Source organism: Saccopteryx leptura, chromosome 8 (assembly GCF_036850995.1).
Source record: "Saccopteryx leptura isolate mSacLep1 chromosome 8, mSacLep1_pri_phased_curated, whole genome shotgun sequence".
In the NCBI taxonomy this organism is placed as follows: domain Eukaryota; kingdom Metazoa; phylum Chordata; class Mammalia; order Chiroptera; family Emballonuridae; genus Saccopteryx; species Saccopteryx leptura.
Genome location: NC_089510.1, coordinates 42,484,722 through 42,503,404, shown reverse-complemented (window position 1 = coordinate 42,503,404; position 18,683 = coordinate 42,484,722). Strand labels below are relative to the sequence as shown.

General features: G+C 45.3%; 1 protein-coding gene across 4 annotated transcripts in view; it reads right to left on the bottom strand.

The window, feature by feature from the left end:
- Positions 1 to 495: 495 nt before the first annotated feature.
- Positions 496 to 18,683, bottom strand: part of SIDT1 (SID1 transmembrane family member 1) — a 106,280-nt gene continuing 88,092 nt past the window's right edge. For 2 of the 4 annotated variants that reach the window (XM_066347292.1, XM_066347291.1), the window contains exons 17-26: positions 18,555 to 18,672; positions 15,823 to 15,959; positions 14,411 to 14,519; positions 10,170 to 10,184; positions 9,032 to 9,108; positions 8,107 to 8,153; positions 5,626 to 5,731; positions 5,430 to 5,540; positions 4,374 to 4,487; positions 496 to 2,367 (exon numbers count right to left, since the gene is read on the bottom strand). In XM_066347292.1, the coding sequence (XP_066203389.1) occupies positions 2,305 to 2,367; positions 4,374 to 4,487; positions 5,430 to 5,540; positions 5,626 to 5,731; positions 8,107 to 8,153; positions 9,032 to 9,108; positions 10,170 to 10,184; positions 14,411 to 14,519; positions 15,823 to 15,959; positions 18,555 to 18,672 (897 nt within the window). In that variant the 3' untranslated portion in view covers positions 496 to 2,304. Of the gene's footprint in view, positions 2,368 to 4,373; positions 4,488 to 5,429; positions 5,541 to 5,625; positions 5,732 to 8,106; positions 8,154 to 9,031; positions 9,112 to 10,169; positions 10,185 to 14,410; positions 14,520 to 15,822; positions 15,960 to 18,554; positions 18,673 to 18,683 lie in introns of all 4 variants that reach the window. The other 2 variants (XM_066347289.1, XM_066347290.1) reach the window with 2 other exon arrangements.

Sequence of the window (18,683 nt, the reverse complement as noted above, 5' to 3'; positions counted from 1 at the left end):
TCCCCTCCCGCAGCCAAGGCTCCATTGGAGCAAAGATGGCCCGGGCGCTGGGGATGGCTCCTTGGCCTCTGCCCCAGGCGCTAGAGTGGCTCTGGTCCCGGCAGAGCATCGCCCCCTGGTGGGCAGAGCGTCGCCCCCTGGTGGGCGTGCCGGGTGGATCCCGGTCGGGCGCATGCGGGAGTCTGTCTGACTGTCTCTCCCCATTTCCAGCTTCAGAAAAAAAAAAGAAAAAAAGAAAGAACACAGCAGCGCCATTCACCCACTTTCCAGGGCCCCTCCCCGAGTCCGTGGACGGATTTCTCAAGCAAGCTGCGGAGCAGGCAGTGTCTGACAGCTGATGCACTGCCGGCCACAGGGCTACCTGAGCAGCCTCCATTCACTTTCCCTTTCACTTTCCCTTAGCGGATCTTTTTTTGGATTTGAAACCGTTAGCCCATTAAAAGAAAAGAGTTAGTTCAAGCCATAGTTAAACAAATTCAAAATTTGTTTTAGATGTTAGACCAACACAACCATTTAATAGGTGGCCTTCATATGGCCTATGGAAGCCAATATTTTTTTTAACATTTGTACATGAGTTTTTATTTTGTAGAACACTTTTCACCAGTATTAACTTATCCGATCATACCACGACCGTGTAAGTGAGGCAAGGATTTTCTCTCCAGGGTGGGCCCCCAACAATTTTTTAAGGAATAAAGAGTAACAAAAGACCAATTGCAAATATGGGGGCATTTTAGGGGGGGAAAAAAAAATCACGAAATATTTCATTCATTGAAAGCATCTTTGTGTCTTAAAAATCAGGGAAAGTTTGCTACTGAAACTTCCAAACTGTGTTTCTGAACATTATGCGGGTATTTTAGAGAAAGGAAAACAGTTTTTAAAAGAAAGAACGGCTGCTCCGTTTCTCTAATGAATGATCAGGAAAGCAGAGGTGAGACGTGCCCAGTTTCACAGGCAAATATATCTGTGTGCGCGTTTTCTGATTACATCACACTCAGGTAACAAAGCCTGATCCAAACGGGACTCTCGGGGCGGAGCTGCCAGACATCATCGTGGAGGGAAGCGGGACGCTGAGCTTTCACCATCTTCCTGGGGAGGCGATGAGAAGAATCATCGCAATCATTCCGGGGCAACCCAAAGAATCCTGAATTGTCTGTGCTTTTTGCAACTAGAGAGTGAGAGTAAAATGCATTCACCCTGAGAAATACGTCTAGAGGACTCCAGGGAGAGTCTGGAGGCCCTGGTCTGCATAAAGTGACAGAGAGGGGGCTGGGTCAGTGGTAGAGGGGCTAGTGCTGTGTCCCCAAGGTGAGGGGGGCACAGGACGGAGCAGTTTGAGTGGGAGGCACGAGGAAGTACTTCGCCTGGGTTGAATTTGCTCCAGGAGCCCAAGTCCCTTGGGTGAGGCCTGTTTGCTTGATGTCACCAGTCCCTTAGAACAGGTGGTCATTTCTCTTGCTCCTCCTGCTGCTAGAAGAGTTCTCTCATCTCCCGTTCCACCTCGGAGCTGGTCTGTGGAGTAACCGGGCCTTCTCAAGAAGGCAGAGCCTGAGTTCTGGGCTCCATACACAGCGGTGAGATGCAGACACCAAGGAGCAGGCGAGCACCCAAGCCCTGGTTCCAGAGGCCTGTGAGGAGGACTGTGTGACAAGGCCCCATCCAGAGTCCCTCTGCGGAGGTCAGGGGCCTGGCGGAAACACACAGCATTCCTTTGAGGAGGTGACTAGCTGGTGCTGATGAAACATCTTTCCCAATTGGGCAGGGCACCTGTCTATCCCTCTACCAGACTCTGAGGAAGCGCGTCATCCCGGGACCCTGGAGAAGCGAGCTGGTGCTCTGAGATGTCTCGAGCAGCAGATGTTGCAGAGGTGTAATGGGGGCTCACCCCAAGTTTCTGGGTGGGAATCTGAGCTGCTGCCTTCGTGGGCACGGAGGCAGCCAGAGGGAACAGCGCGGCCACGTTCTGCCATTGCCGGCAAGTCCCAGGTGGCTTGAGTCGACTCCCAGGCTAGTGAGTTGACTTCGATGCGGTGTTTGCTCATGTCCAGTTCAAGGGGGAGCAGAAGGGGATGGAGGTTTCTTGACTCTTCATGGTCTGCCTCCGTCCACAGCCGAATTCCCTCCTGCCTCCCTTCTCACAGGCTTGACTCTTCCCTGCTCCTCTCCTCTTCGTGGGAGTGTGTACAGAGTGGACAGCAGGGGGTGCGTGGAGCATTGGGCAGTGGTTACTTTGCTGCAGGCCCTGCATTGTTCATGAAACAGCACCAAGGTCGGCCGCTCCCTCTCTCCCCTCCTGATGTCGGAGGCTCAGAAGACAGGGATCTTGTCCCTCCGAACGACATCCAGGTCATCGTCCAGGGTTAACAGAACCTGACAGGAGACGGGCAGAGAAATGAAATGAACGCACTGTCACAGCCACAGTGAGTCCCTACTTTCTCTCTGAGGCTCACACGGACTGCAACTACAATGCCCTTACTCGTTCTCGTGTCTGCTGCAGCTTTCTACAGTGCTGGGCTCCTAAGAGGCACTTATCATAGTTACACAGGGCACGTGATAGATTAATAAGTTCACTTATTAATTAATTCAAATATTTATCAAGGGTCTATCATGTGCTTCACTTATTAAAGAATTTTTTTCCCATTGATTTGAGGGGGGGGGACGAGAGAGAAAGAGAGAGAGAGGCCTCAACTCTTTGTTCCACATAGTTGTTCCATTTACTTGCACGCTCACTGACTGTTTCTCATATGTGCCCTGACTGAGGATCAAACCTTCGACCTCAGCATGCCCGGAGGACACTCTATCCCAGGGTTCGGGAACCTCTGGCTTGCGAACCAGATGTGGCTCTTTTGATGGCTGCATCTGGCTCGCAGACAAATCTTTAATAAAAATAATAATAACGTTAAAAATATAAAACATTCTCATGTATTATAATCTATTCATTTCCTACCGCTCATGTTCATGGTTGTGGGTGGCTGGAGCCAATCACAGCTGCCCTCCGGGACAACACCAAATTTTTACTGGATAATGTTTAATGTACATTGGTCATTGTATGGCTCTCACAGAATTACATTTTAAAATATGTGGCGTTCATGGCTCTCTCAGTCAAAAAGATTCCCGACCCCTGCTCTATCCTATCCACTAAGCCACCCAGCCAGGGCCAGTTCACTTATTAATTAATTCAAATATTTATCAAGGGTCTATCATGTTCTATTCCAGGTGCTGGAGATGTAGCTTGCAACGGAAGAGGCAAACAAGCCCTTCTTTCCTGGAGCTTACATTCGACAGAAGGCTCCAGACATGAAGCAAATGCATGAGTAAAATATATGTAGTATGTAGACAGAAGTACGTGCCAAGTATAGTATGTTAGATGGCAATATGTACTGAGGATAAAAATTAAACTATGGAGAGACCATGAGAAGTATGGGGTAGAGAATTGTAAACATTTACTTTTGAGAGGGTAGCTGGGAAAGTCATTATTTAGAAGGGACCACTTAGGTCAAGAATGAAAGGAAATGAAGTCTTATTTCACGAAGTGTTGCAATATACAAGTTTTATCCTCCTCCTCCATTTTTAGGTTCCTCCATCACAACTTTCTCCACATGGAACCCTTCATTCCACTTTCTTCTTATACAGATTACACTTCTGGAACTGGCCACCAGGGGGCAGCCCTGCTCTACTCTTGAGGTGATAAGGCCGGAACAGACCACTGAAAGGGGGCAGTGTTGGGAGTCCTGGAGACCTACTCCTGTTATTTGTCAAGGGAACCTGGACAGGTACTAAAGACTTTTAATTTAGAAAGTCAAAATTAATATGAAAGGATATCAGGAGTTATCATCCAAGGTTGTGATAATAAGCCTGGCTTCCGGGAAGGCGTTTGGGTAAAAAATAAAGGGACTACGTGAAAGATTTGGAAGCGACTGGTTAGAAGGCAACAGAAGCCTGGATGCTATCCTGAGCTACTGCAGGAATTTGTAAATGATCTGTAAGATATCCAGTGAGGTTGGAGGAAAAGGAGGAAGGTGGGTATAGCACAAGAGGGAACAACCGAACGCTCTAGGAATTTTAGTGAAGGCAGGAAAGTGATGTCTGGGGGTTCTGGGCATGTGAGTTCTCATTACCAATCCAACCCAAACATGATGCAGCTTAAGGAAAATCATTCGGTCACTCTGTGTCTTAAAATACTGAAGAATAAAGAAAAATAAAAATAAATATCTACCCAAAAGATACAATGCAAAAAAAGAGACAATCTACATATTGAATCACAATGAGGAAAATTAGGGAGAAATACAAAGGAGGGTGTAAGGAAGGGGGGAGAGAAATAAAGAGAGGACAGGATGTCGAGAGAAGAAATGAACAAGAACGTATTATAGACTCACCAAAAATGAGAAAAACAGGGCAGTGGCAGACAGGAAATGCCAGATGTCATGGTCATCAAAGAAATCCAGCAGGATACATTCCTGGTTCTTCTCCCGGGATTCAGCTGGGGTTCCCTGCAGGTAGGTGAGTATTTCCCATGGCTCAACTGTTTAGAGTTGAGCATCCAGAAAGCTGCACAAATGCTACTAGATGTCTGACTCAAAAAGTTAGCGTCCAAGCAAACATATGTTTAGAAAAAACTTGCACATAAATTGTTTATAGCAGCATCATTAATAAGAACCCCAAAGTGGAAACAACCCAAATATCCAACAATTTATGAATGAATAGATAAAATGTAGTGTATCCGCACAATGGAATATGATTTGGCAATAAAAAGACCCGAAGTACTTGTAGATGCCGCGACACGATGAATCTAGGCACCATTATGCTACGTGAAGGAAAAAAGCCACATTGTATATGATCTCACTTATATGAACTGTCCAGAATGGGCCGACCTACAGAGACAACAGAGGGATGAGTGGTTGCCCAGGGCTACGGTGTTCAGGAGAGATGGGGAGTTTCTTTCTGGAGTGACAAAAATGTTCTAAAATTAACTGTGAAGATGGAGAGTGGTGATGTCCCTATTCTGTGCCTCGGTGATATCACTGACGTCCTAGGCCTCAGCTTACCAGCCTGTGAAATGGATCTATAAACACCTGCACTAGATATTTGTTAATGGGTGGTGATTCTGATGAGAAAAGTGGAGAAGATACACTGACCAAACTTCTGCACATATGAAAGAAACATTCATCAGGAACAGGATCATACCGCAACACATAAGGAAAACCAAATTTGCAGGGTCCGTAGGGTTTACCCATTTACGAGTGCGACCCCGATGATGGCAACGTGCCGGGTCACTGAGCATTTGTGTGTGAATGTTCAAGCTTTCAGAGAAAGCTTTTGTTTTCTTTTGTTTTGGAGAATATCAAAAAGATAAACAACAACAAGCACACGGAGAGAAAGGGAGGCAGGATGGGGAGAGAACCTCCCCTTGGAAAAGAAAACCGTTCTCTTACCTCCCAGCTGCTAAGATTCTGGAAGAAAAAATACAGGGCGGCGGCCCACACCACGGCGGTGGCGACAATGCAGAAGAGCGGGGTGGGGAGGACCTTCTCCGAGCTGCGGAGCTGTGGGCGAGAAGCGGAGGCTGCCACGCTGCCGCCTGCCCCGCCAGCCGGAGCCCAGCGCTGGCGCCCCCGCTGCCTCGCTTACCTTCATGATGATGTAAAAGGCCAGGTAGAGCAGCAGGTTACAGATGAAGATGCCCAGCATGTAGGAAGCAAAGTCCCTGGGCCGGTAGATCAGTCCGAAGAGGGCGCTGAACACGTGGGGAGGAATTACGTTGCTGTGGTGAAGGTGGCTTTGTAACTTTTTGACTTTTTCACTTTCCTAATCCCATTTTTGCAAGGAGGGGAATTAAAAAAAAACCTGACATATTACAAGTAACTTAATTAAAAACATTTTTTTATTGATTTCAGCGAGAGAGAAAGGGAGAGAGAGAGAGAAAGAGGAACTTCTAGTTGTTCCTATATGTGCCCCAATCAGGGATCAAAGTGGCAACCTCTGCACTTTGGGACAATGCTCTAACCATCTGAGTATCCAGCCAGGGCACAAGTACTTTTTAACTAGCTACAGCCAGTGGTCCCCAACCCCCGGGCCACGGACCGGTACCGGTCCATGGGCCATTTGGTACCGGTCCACAGAGAAAGAATAAATAACTTACATTATTTCCGTTTTATTTATATTATATTTAAGTCTGAACAATATTTTTTTGTGTGTGTATTTTTCCGAAGCTGGAAACGAGGAGGCAGTCAGACAGACTCCTGCATGCGCCCAAGTGGGATCCACCCAGCATTTCCACCAGGGGGTGATGCTCTGCCCATCTTGGGGCGTCGCTCTGCCGCAATCAGAGCCATTCTAGCGCATGAGGCAGAGGCCACAGAACCATCCTCAGCACCCGGGGAAACTTTGCTCCAATGGAGCCTTGGCTGCGGGAGGGGAAGAGAAAGACAGAGAGGAAGGAGAGGGGGAAGGGTGGAGAGGCATATGGGTGCTTCTCCTGTGTGCCCTGGCCAGGAATTGAACCCGTGACTCCTGCACGCCAGGCCAACGCTCTACCACTGAGCCAACCGGGCAGGGCCACAATGTTTTATTTTTTAAAAATGACCAGATTCCCTCTGTTACATCCGTCTAAGACTCACTCTTGACGCTTGTCTCGGTCACGTGATACATTTATCCATCCCACCCTAAAGGCCGGTCTGTGAAAATATTTTCTGACATTAAACCGGTCCGTGGCCCAAAAAAGGTTGGGGACCGTTTTCAGAACACTCGTTCTAATGATTGTAAAGTTCCCATAAGTGGATGCACCATAAAGAATCATATCTGCCCTCGATTGAACTGAAGAGTTTTCCTTTCGTCCTTCGGTTTTTCACTACTATAAGAACACCACAATGAATAAATGAGTATCTTCAGACATATTGTACTTTTTTTTTTCCTATTGAAGATTAATTCATTAGACTAGATTACTAGAAGTAGAAATGTCTCAAATAATTGGCCTGACACACATCATCAAATTTTGGCTAGCTGTCTATGGTTTTAAAATTAATACTCAAATTTATTACCCTGTCTTACAGAATCACCAGGTCTGTGGGGTCTGCCCTAAAAGGGTGGACCAAAAGGGCACCGCAGGTGACCACTGCCAAGATTCGTTCATCTTGACTCTTCCTCATGTAAAGGAGTGATCCTTCCTAGGGGTGAACCTTATCCTGAAGTAATAATTCCTGGGTGACAACATTATGGGGAGTTTCTTGCAGAAGGATATGGTGCCCCAGTAAGAGTCAAAGGATCCTGAGTAGAGTCTGGCTTCCCTGGACGTATGCCTCCTTCTTTATTCCTTTTATGTCTTAAAGGGCAGCAGAAGTAGAGAGCTGTCTTTCCATCAAAGGTCACTGACCCAGGGGAGCATATCAACTAAGAAACACTAGCAAAAGCAGCTCAACTTACTTCTTTTTAAAGGATTAATAAAATATCTCTCATTCACATTTTTAAGTTGAGGATAAGTTGCATAAAATAGTTACAGCTAGGAAAAGTATGTCTGTCACACGGTTCTGTTTTGAGGCTATTTGAGGGGAAAAAGGCCAAGATGGTAATGGGGGGAAAAAAGAGGAGGGATGATAAAAATGGGGAGAAAAGTAGGGAGAATGAGACCTAGAGGGAAAAAATGAATAGGAAAAAGACTTTTACATACACCCCCCCCCCCCTTCTAAGAGAAATGCTTACTGGGTAGTCTTTATGGAAAGTTCTAAGAAAAAAATTAAAACTATGTTTCATTTTTTTTGCAATTATGGGCATAATTTATCATCTATCTATCTATCTATCTATCTATCATCTATCTGCCTACCTATCTAAACTAATCTACCCATCAATTCAATGTTTGTCTTGTTGAACAAATGAAAGTGCATTAAACCCCATCCTTTAAGAGAGGTCACTATTGGTACACAAGAACTTCCTAGTGCAAAGAGCTTTCTCTGAAGGAGAAAAAATACCTTTCTTTCAAGTCTCTAGGGCTAGCTCAATCCTATGCTCTCCTTAATTTCTGATATCTTTATAAAAATGACAGCCAAGGAAAGCTAAACCACAGTGTTATAGACACTAATAAAGAGAAAAAAAAAGTGTTTTCCTAAGATTACTTACAAGGACCAGTTGACCAGGTTCCCCACAATAAGCAACACCATCCTGTCCTGAAAATGAGGAAAGGAAATATTGAAAAGCCCTTATCCTCAGTCCCCTCAATTTTCAGTGCCTATAGCTTCTGTCTAAGCCTCTAGTTGGCTAAAAGTTTCCCACAGTCCTTTTCCTAAAATCCTTCTGACTATAAACTGTTATCAGCTACTTAGTCCAAATACCATCGCTAGTTCCGCTCTCTGAAAGGTTGGGGCAGTGGCTCAGAGGAGGTATTAGCTTTTCCAAGGTCACTGGCCAGCAAGTCAAGACATAGCTATGACCAGGGCCCCGATTCCTCTGCTCAGTGTGGAAATGCATAATACACTGAAAACTATAAGGGATAGTTTTTAAAAGTTGAATTTAACTGTTAAGCAATAACCACAGTTTTGAAAACATTCTTGCTCATTGTAAAAAACACTGTATAAAAATCAAACAAATGCATAATGTGGAAAGTGTTAAGTTCCTAATGAAAATGATTGGAGTAGTCATAGGTCCCAGTTTGCTTGGGACAGTCTGGTTTATGTCTGCCATCCTGGTGCAATTATTACTAGTACCTCTTTCACTTACTCAAGTGAACTGATCTTACCTCTTGGGATGATTATTTACAGGGACACCCTACAGCAAAGATCATTGTTTAGTTTTGTACACACACACACACACACACACTTTTCTTTATATACTAGCAATATTTCATGTAAACAATGGGACTATCCGCGCTTGTTCTTTTATGAACAAGAAGAATAAGCAACATGCTTTTTCCCTCTGACTGGACTCAGCCACCCTGGCCATCTGGCCCTCTGGCTTTGGGGAGCCTGAGTGACTGCCCGAAGCCTGCCCCTCCTGCTGTTCCCCACTCCCTGGGGGTGGGCCAAGGAACACAGGAGCACGCACGTACCATATAGAGAGGCCGGCTGCACTGATGGATGCAGTCCGTGTAGAGCACCATAGCAGCCCGCCGGAAAATCCCCAGATCTGCTGATGACACAATTGCATGGTAAGAAAGCTTAGTCAGAGATCATACAAAATGCTCCCTAATGGCCCAAGCTTTTGGGGTCAGGATGATGTCGTCTTCACTTCATAAAAAAGGGTGCTTTGCACTTAATAGGTGTGCAATAAATGCTTGCTTTAAAAAATAGCACTGACACCACCTGTGCTTTCGTGGAGGGTGTGCCATGTCCACGGGCCATACTGCAAGAGGCACACGGGTGACCAGCAGTCACCAAGTGGGTGGCCGGCCAGCCCTCCTATGGTCTCCTTCAGCTAAGTTTCCCTTGTTTACAATTTACTCCAGTGGTGTTTCCTTTAGAGCAGAGATGTTATGGGGCCCCTCAAGCTCACCTTAAAACATCTGATCTGCTCTCTCTAGAGGAAGGGAACGCTTAGCTTGTAAAAGTCCTAATGCGTCCTTTTCTGAGTGTTTATAAGTCAGTAAGAATTAAACCAAGGGATACTGAGCGTGTTCAGAAAGCCTAAACCTGTACTGAAACAATAATCATCACTGATCCCGTTTGAAATCACAAATTTAGTTAAAACAATAATCACATTTAGTTAAAATGGGGATACATAGGAAAGATTTAAAAAAACGCAATCCTTCAAAAAGATGGTGTGAAACACAGTGAGTGTGTGTGTTATAACTGTTGTATGAAGAGTCAGAATCACAGGTGGGGCTGTTTTTCTCTGAGCCGTCCACCCTGGAGATGTCACGCGCAAGGCTGGGTAAGCACTCAGCAAGGGTGGATCCCAGCTCTGTGGGGAACGCTACCCTGGGGTCCATTTAACCAGCCTCCGCTAGACTCTGAGATACACAGGGGAGGAAGGAGGCCCGCCGCGGCCGTGCAACAGCCCAGAAGGGGTGCGCAGTGGGCAGGCGGGTCGGAGTGATCCTCGCCTCTGCGCCTCTCTTCCGCTCCCCCCCCACCCACCAAGACTGCCCGACCTGGAAGGAGGTGTTCAGGGAGCAGGCTGGCAGGACAACCAGGAGTGTCGCTTTGCTAAAACAGTCTAGAACCCTGTGAAGGGCTGCTGAACATTACCTGTGTCAGACACATCTGAATCAGTGGACAGCAGAGAAGAAATGAGAAGAAAAAGAAGAAAAAAAAAGATTTGTAAGAAGGTAGCCAAACAGGTAAACTAACGGCCATTTTATTTTTCTTTCTTAAATGGATGACTTGAATGTTATTTCCTGATTATAAAAGTAATGTTTGCTCATCATCAAGAGCAGATTTTTTTTCTGCCTGTCTCCAACATTCAGAGAAGTTTACTATCCGTCAAGGAGGGAACCAGACTTCTCTGTCCCCTTTTGTGCACTGCTTAGGTATAACCCGTCCTCTCTCCGAGCACTCCCTGCGGCCCTTGGGGGGTGGGGGGGCTCTGGCAGCACATTAGTGATCCGGGCAAGTAGTTCTACGGGTTTCTGTCCCACGTATGAAAAGCTCTGCCTCACTGCTGCTGCCTTTTCCGTGTCCATGTTTATTCTCACGTGCAGCCTGAGAGCCACAGAGAAAGGAGCATGCGATCTGAGGACGCAAGGGGATCCGTGGTGGGATTCAGCGGTTAGCACTGGCTCCGGAGGACTGATACCTAACGTTTTACTGAGTTTGGAGAACCGGTTGTTAAAATGGCATTGTAATCAGGGTGCTCTCTAAAGTGGGCGCCTGGGCAGCCGCCCAGTGTGGAAATCACAAATTTACATTCCTTACTCTTTTTTAATGTTCATCTGTGCAACCATGTATTCTAAGTGCCCATAATAATGTTCATTCCGTCCATAGGTGAAAAAAATTGCAAGTGAGGACACCAATCAAGAAGCAATATGGAAATATCTTAAATAACAGTTTTATTGTTTTTTGTCAGTATTATTTAATATATTTTTTTAATTTTAATTTTTTTTATTTTTATTCATTTTAGAGAGGAGAGGGAGAGTGAGGAGAGACAGAGAAAGAGAAGGGGGGGGAGGAGCTGGAAGCATCAACTCCCATATGTGCCTTGATCAGGCAAGCCCAGGGTTTCGAACCGGTGACCTCAGCATTTCCAGGTCGACGCTTTATCCACTGTGTCACCACAGGTCAGGCTATTTAATATTTTTTATTAATATTTTAAAACTCTTATAATCTAGTTTTGTGTACTTTTATTCTCATTTAAGTATTAAATGCATGAAATATTAAACTACCTTTCAGTATATTGTTTTTTATACTTAAAGCGGTCATTAGGGCAGAGAACCGGTTGTTAACTTATACTGCTCACAAAAATTAGGGGATATTTTATGGCTTCATATTGATTTTAAAATATCCCCTAAGTTTTGTGAGCGGTACGTTTGAATCCCACCACTGAACGGGAGCTTTTGAAATGGGCAGAGAGGTGCCTGAACCACTCTGTCCACTAACTCAACTTCCTGCTTTTGAACTAAGTCTAGATGCAATTGTTGTCACAATGAAATAGAGAGTTTTCTTTTTGACTCTGGTAAATCTATAAGTACTTGGGGAAGATTCCTGGGTAAGAAGATTGACAATACTCAGCTAAGCCAGATGCTGATTATCTTCCATCTGCCCCCCAAGAACTGTGCGCCACGAACGTCTCTCTGTCCTGCACCAGGCCTGCGAGACCGCCTGGATGGTCACTGGTGGATTCCCCACTCTCCGTGCAGTTGGACAGTGGGAAACCCCAGCAGGAGACGGGAGGGACAGAGGCAGGAGAGTGAGCTCAGAGTGTTTACCTTCCTGGGCCCTCCCGGTGTCTGTCAACCAAAGGTCCTTGCCCCTTTCAGAGAATGGCTTCCTCCCCACGATGCTCTCTTTCCACATTTCGGTAACTGCTTCCTGCCTGCCCTTTTGGGCTTATGGGTGAGAAAGCTTCTCAGCTATGAACCCAGAGTTACCATGCTATCCCTTTCATTCTTCTCTTGAGACCCTGACAGTTATATTCCATGGCCATAATACATTACGTTTCTTCTTTTTAAACAGGTAAACTAAGTCAGCATTGCAAACTGTAAGGGGTAAAGTTGGTATAAATATATAAAAATGGTCACCATTACATATACGGTCATCCTACCCTTACTCTTGGTTTTGTTTTCCACAGGTTCAGTTACCTGCGGTCAACTGGGGTCGGAAATACTAAATGAAATATTCCAGAAATGAACAGCTCATAGGTCCTAAATTGCGTGCTAGTCTGGGTAATGTGGTGAAATCTTGTGTGTCGTCACTCATCCCTTTGCCCAGCATCTCCGTGCTGTAAACCCAGCCTGCCCGTTAGTCACGTAGTAGCCGTCTTGGTTACTGGATGGACTGTCGTGGTATCTTGACGCTTGTGTTCCAGTCACCCTTACTTTCCTGAATAATGGCCGCAGAGCACAAGCATATTGGATGCTGGCAATTTGGATATGTCAAAGAGAACTCGTAAGTGCTTTCTTGAAGTGAAACGGTGAGTACAGTACAAGATATTTTGAGAGAGTGACCACATTCACAAAACTTGTACTACAGTAATTGTTTTAATTGTTCTATTTTATTATTAGTTACTGTTAATCTCTTATTGTACCTAATTTATAGATTAGACTTTATCATAAACATGTCTGTATGGGGTAAAACGTAGTGTCTGTTGGGTTTGGTACTATCCATGGTGCAGTCAGGCATCCAGGGGGGGACATGGGACATATTTCCCACAGGTGCGAGGCCAGGGGGTGGACTACGGAATCTGCATTCAATTTTACTTTTCCAACGCAGGGAGAACCCAGAGCAATAATGCTTCAACTTAATTTTCCTTTTTGAAAGTTGACTTTGTATGACTTAGTTCCCCTTTGAGTCTGGAGGATGGGAAATGCCAGGGCACCAGACTCACTGTCCTACACAGCCGGCTGATGCTCCTTGGGGGATGTGGCGAGACGCTGGCTACGCTAATGCCAGGCTAGATCTACTGACCATGCCAGCAGGGAACCGAAACTGCCAAAATAAGAACAGATTTCACTCAGTCTTCTACTCTTAAATGAGCCACTTGTGTAGGTAGATAGCATCACTCTGAGACCCGGAGAAGAGGGTCTTATATTTTAGAGGCCTTCAGTCCCCACTGAGTGAGGAGCCTGCAGCGCAAGGGGACTACTCCTCGTCCTTCTAGACCACACTCTGAATTCCTGGACCCCAGAGTTCCCTGCCCAGCTGGCCTTGAGCCTGCCCTTGGGGTCTGCATAGCCCCGTCCCTGGTCTGTCTTCCTGAGGGCAGACGGCACCATGACAGTAGGTACTTCTAGGGCCAAGGAGTGGCTATTTGGGTGTTGAACAAAGGTGTCCATATGCATACCTGTGAGGCTGCTAGGATGAGGACAGAGACAAAGGGGAGAAGAAAAAAGAGGAAAGGACTGAAGACCAACTTTCCTGTAGAGCCATGTTCTAAGAGCCTAAAATTTCTGCGTTCAAACCTGGACTGTCTGGGTCATAGCGAAGGCATATTATGTTTACCTGTCTGTTTGGTCTTCCTTCCTGTTTTTCCAAGTAGTTTTATTTTTAATCTGCTTTGTCACTTTAAAACTTTTATACCTATGATATGTGAGCTTTTATTTGAAATCTTACCTTGGGATCTGCAAATATTAGGAGTGGGCCTATGTTTATATATAATGTTTTTTCTTGACATAGAAAATATGGAATTTAAGTCTGACTTTATGGACCTTAAAATGACTGGTAAAAGTTAAATACTCCAAGATGACTGGACTGCTCCCATGTATGATGACTGACCAACAGCAGGTCAGAAGCTGCTCTTCTAATAATGTGTAATAATGTTCTAATAATAATAATAATAATGTGTAATAATGTTCACATTGTCAGAGGGAGTCCGAGGGGTGTCCTGCCTCTAAGACTGGCGAGCTGGTCTCAAAGAGTTCCAATCCCAGAATTTGAAAATAATATAGAATTCATTCTTGATAACTATTTATCACAGTTAAAGAAGTGATCCTTTTAAATGCTACAAAGTAAAACTAGGCGGAACTAGTGGTATGGTAATCATATTATTCTGCAAATGCACTTTCAAAGTTTGGTGATGGTAAGGCATTTGGGACTTGGAGCTGGAGTATGCCCCTGCTCTCAAGTATCGTGAGCTTAGTCTCTCAGGCGACCAGAACTAGTGTTAACGGTTTATTGCAATCCAATAAACGAGAGGAAGCTTTTGGAGAGAATATATACTATTAAACACAACACAGTCCAGAGCATGCATTCACAATGACAGTAACACTTCTGTTTAGGATCAGGGAAAACCAAGTGTTCTCAGTGCGGTTAGTAGAGAGTTATAGGCCACTTACCTATCTTGAAACGACCCATATAGTAGATCTGGGTGCTGAGAGCCAGCGAGGCTAGTATATGAATCAAGGTGAAGATGACCCAGAACCACACGTCATTTTTTCCAAACACCTAGGAGTAAAGATGGAAGTTACTGTCGTCTGGGGTTCTCCCCAGAGAATTTTCTACAGTCAGCTCTCATGTCTGCATAAGAAGCCAAAACCTGAGCTGTGTATGCTCTTCTGTTTCTTCTCCCTTCTCTGACCCCATAGGGTCCAACCATACCCGGGGCGGGAAAATGAATGGCCACCTGGCCAGATAAAAATAGAAAAGGGAAGAAACAGGTGAGGCAGCTGAACACCGTGGTGAAGGGTAATAGGTTTAAAGTTGGGGGCTACTGCTCTTCAGACAACTGTGGACAATTAACACTTGTCCACGCACATTTAGAAAATGGTTTCTAATCTTTTAAGTAGGTCTTTCCAATCTTATACATGTCTGTTTGATTCTCACATGAGTGAGGTCCCAGATTTATATTAAAACCCTTCAGGGGTAGTTTTACAGATACTAATTACATTATAAAAATAACTACCTAGCTCCTAGACCCTGGCTGGTTTGCTAAGTAGATAGAGTATTGGCCTGGCATGTGGAAGTCCTGGGTTTACTCCCCAGTCATGGCACACATGAGAAGCAACCATCTGCTTCTCTTTCCTCCCTCTCCCCTTTTCTCTCACAGCCAGTGGCTCTGGCCCTGGGCACTGAGGATAGCTTGGTTGATTTGAGCATCGGCCCCAGATGGGGGTTGCTGCGTGGATCCTGGTGGGGTGGATGCAGGAGTTTGTCTCATACCTGCTCCTCTCACTAAAAAATAAAAGGTCTTGGCCAATTGGCTCAGTGGATAGAGTGCTGGCCGGGTGTATGGAAGTCCCAGTTTGATTCCTGGTCAGGGCACACATGAGAAGTGTCCAGCTGCTTCTCTCTCCCTCCCTCTCCCTTTTCTCTCTCTCTTCTTTTCCTTCTTCCCCTCCCACAGCCAATGGCTCAACTGGTTTAAGTGTCAGTCTGGGGTGCTGAGGATGGCTCGCTTAGTCCAAGCACATCAGCCTCAAGTGCCAAAAGTAGCTTGGTTGATTTGAGCATTAGCCGCAGACAGGGGTTGCTGGGTGGATCCCAGTAAGGGTGCATGCAGGAGTCTGTCTCCCTCTCTCCCTTCCTCTCACTTAAAATAACAAAACAAAAACAACAACAACAACAAAAAAACTACCTAAATAACTAAATAAAATGCCACAAATGGATCAATGATGACAGTGTCATGAACCAAGGATTATGCTTAATTTAATTCTGTTCACCCGAGCTCCCCAAAACAAGCAAACAACAGGAAACCTCTCAAGAGGGTACTTTTTGGAAGGGAGGCTGCAGGCCGTGGGGAGGGACGCACCACTCCGAGGACGGTGAGTGTGATGACCAACGCGAAGGAGGCGTAGGCAGCGTAGGCGCTGGCGTTGATGTCTGGGTGGCGGGTCTGGTAGAGCTTCAGCATGCAGAGGCCGGCGATCATGTACATGAAGGAGGTGTCTGAGGGCGCAGAGGAAGAGCCAACACCATCAGGATCCAGTGGGCAACAGACAGACTTCTCCTCAGCCTGGGGAAACTCCTTCCCTCAGGCCTGGGGGTATGTGTTGCCCTCAGACTGCGTGGTGACCTCCACCATGCCTGTCTCCCAGGCATTTTCTCTAGGAAACCCCTCATACTCCACTTCTGAATCCCTCCGAAACTCGTCCTAGTTCACAAAAGAAAATGATCTGATGATATATGATACTTGGCTCTCCCAGCTTGCCAGAGTATTTGTGTTTTAAGAGCTGGTGTTCAACACCAATAATAAAAGAAGCCCTATTGGTGACAGTTAAGGCAGTGTGACAATAAAATGAGTCCTAGGTGGGTGTGGGAGGTGCTTCTCAGCATCTGGAAATATAATTACATTGATTATTGCTCCTGAGTAGTTTATAGCCTACAGATGGAAAACAGCTAGAAATTAAATGTGGCTTAGCTGCATAAGAGTTATGGAAATGCAAATTGACAGAACAATGCAGTAGTCCATGTTACTCAAAAATCTAATAAAAATTTAAATGTCTGACAATAACACATGGCCGTGGTGAAGTGGGGAGATCGGAACTCTCACCCAGCTAGCAAGAGTGGGAATGAATATTCTAGAAAGAAACCTGTACTTTCTGATAAAAGGGAAGATGCATCTTTTCCATTGCAAGTGACCTCAAAATTCTGCATCTAGGTATCCCAGAGCAGCTCTCTCACATGTACACAGCGCTGTACACAAGGATGTTCATGGCGGCACTGTCTGTAACTGCAAACTACTGGTACCATCTGAAGGTTGTTCAATAGAAGAGTTGATAAATGTGGTATATTTCTGGTACAGACTCTGAAAACATGTTGTTGAATGAAAAAGAGGGTTTCAGAACACAATGTGGTAGATTAATATCAATTTACTATAAATGTAGTAAAACTATAAAAACTAGAAGAATAAATACCACGTTAATTATAGTTGTTGTCTCTGGGGAAGGAAAGAGGGCACTATGTTTGGAAAGCAGTTCAAAAAAGGACTTCAACTTCACACAATATTTAGTAAAAAGTAGATTTAAAGCAAATATTTTATTTTATTTTTAAAATTATTATTATTATTTTTTGTATTCTTCTGAAGTGAGAAGCGGGGAGGCAAAGAGATAGACTCCTGCATGTGCCTGACTGGGATCCACCCGGCAAGCCCACCAGGGGGCGTTCCTCCATTGTAACCGGAGCCATTTTAGCACCTGAGGTGGAGGCCATGGAGCCATCCTTAGTACCCAGGCCAACTTACCTCCAATGAATGGAGCCTTGGCTGCAGGAGAGGAAGGGAGAAATAGAGAGAAAGGAGAGGGGCAATGGCGGAGAAGCAGATGAGTGCTTCTCCTGTGTGCCCTGGCTGGGAATCAAACCTGGGACATTCACATGCCGGGCCGATGCTCTACCACTGAGCCAACTGGCCAGGGCCTAAAGCAAATATTTTAAAATACTGGCATTTGTTCATTCTGAGTGGTGAATGATATTGCTCTCTCTAGTTTTTCCTATAAAAAATGTTTTCTACTTTTAAAAAATTAAGATGTTATAGACAATTTCTGTGGTGTTCTAAGTTAACAACCAGGGGCTGGAGCACAAACATGAAAATGACTGTTTTAAAATCCTTAGTCTGAGTGCAGAGAACATTGTTAATTGCCTGCTACCAGCATTAGCTCATTCCTCCTCCTTCCTGACAGCATCTCAGCGCTAACGTAAATTTCTTAGCCTCGTTTTCAATTTAGAAATGCTCACCCTTCCAGCCAATTTGCTCCAGGAAGGCTAACCTCACCCCTGGCCCCAGGGATGGGTCCAGTTGACTTAAAGGCAATCCCATCTCTTTGGCCACCATGATTGGTGTAGCAACCCAAGTCTGAGCTAACCAGCACAAAGAGAATGAGTCTGGAATGGGCTCATGAGTTCAAGCTATTGAGGTGTGAGGGGATGTTATCTGGGGGTTTTAGAAAAGACGTTTCCTTGCTCTTAGATGAAGGCTCCTGGACGCCAGATTGCTGTGTCCTCCAGACATCACGGGGTGGAGCCAGGAAGCCAGACCTGCTGTAGCTATATCTGCCACTATGAGTTCCCTGATAGCCTGAGAATAAGAGCAACATGTGAGAAGTAGAGCCTGAGCCACTGGCCCTTTCCACCTCTGGAGTTTCAGACAGTGGGCTCATAAATGTCTTTATTATTTAATTTGATTTGGATTGGCTTTTCTATTACGTTCATCCCAAAGCAATCAAACTGCAAAATTGAGCCAAGTTACACTGAAGGACCTTTCTTGACACTCGTCGGTGAATTCTATCTGACAGGCTGCCTCCTGCTTAGTCCAGGCCCACTTGCAGATCATTCAGTGTTGAGAGTTTTCTAGTCTAAAAGGTGGTTAGGGAGAAAAAATAGTACAATAGGTGGAAACCATGCCCTGTGGTGAGGTGCCCTTCGAACATTTTAGCTCGTGTAAAATGTCATTTAATTCTTGCAAGTATGACCTTGGCACTTTTCAGAGAGTCCTAGAATAAGACTCTTATAACTCAAATCTGTGTGGTTGATATAAATTCTAATTACCAAATTGGAAGTTGGAGTAATTAGGGCAGATGTGGTAACAAGCACTGAGCACTCCTTCCATCATCAATGCGATGCCCATAGCGTAGAAGAGACCGAAGTGTTTGGGAATCCCATACTCCTGAAAGAGGA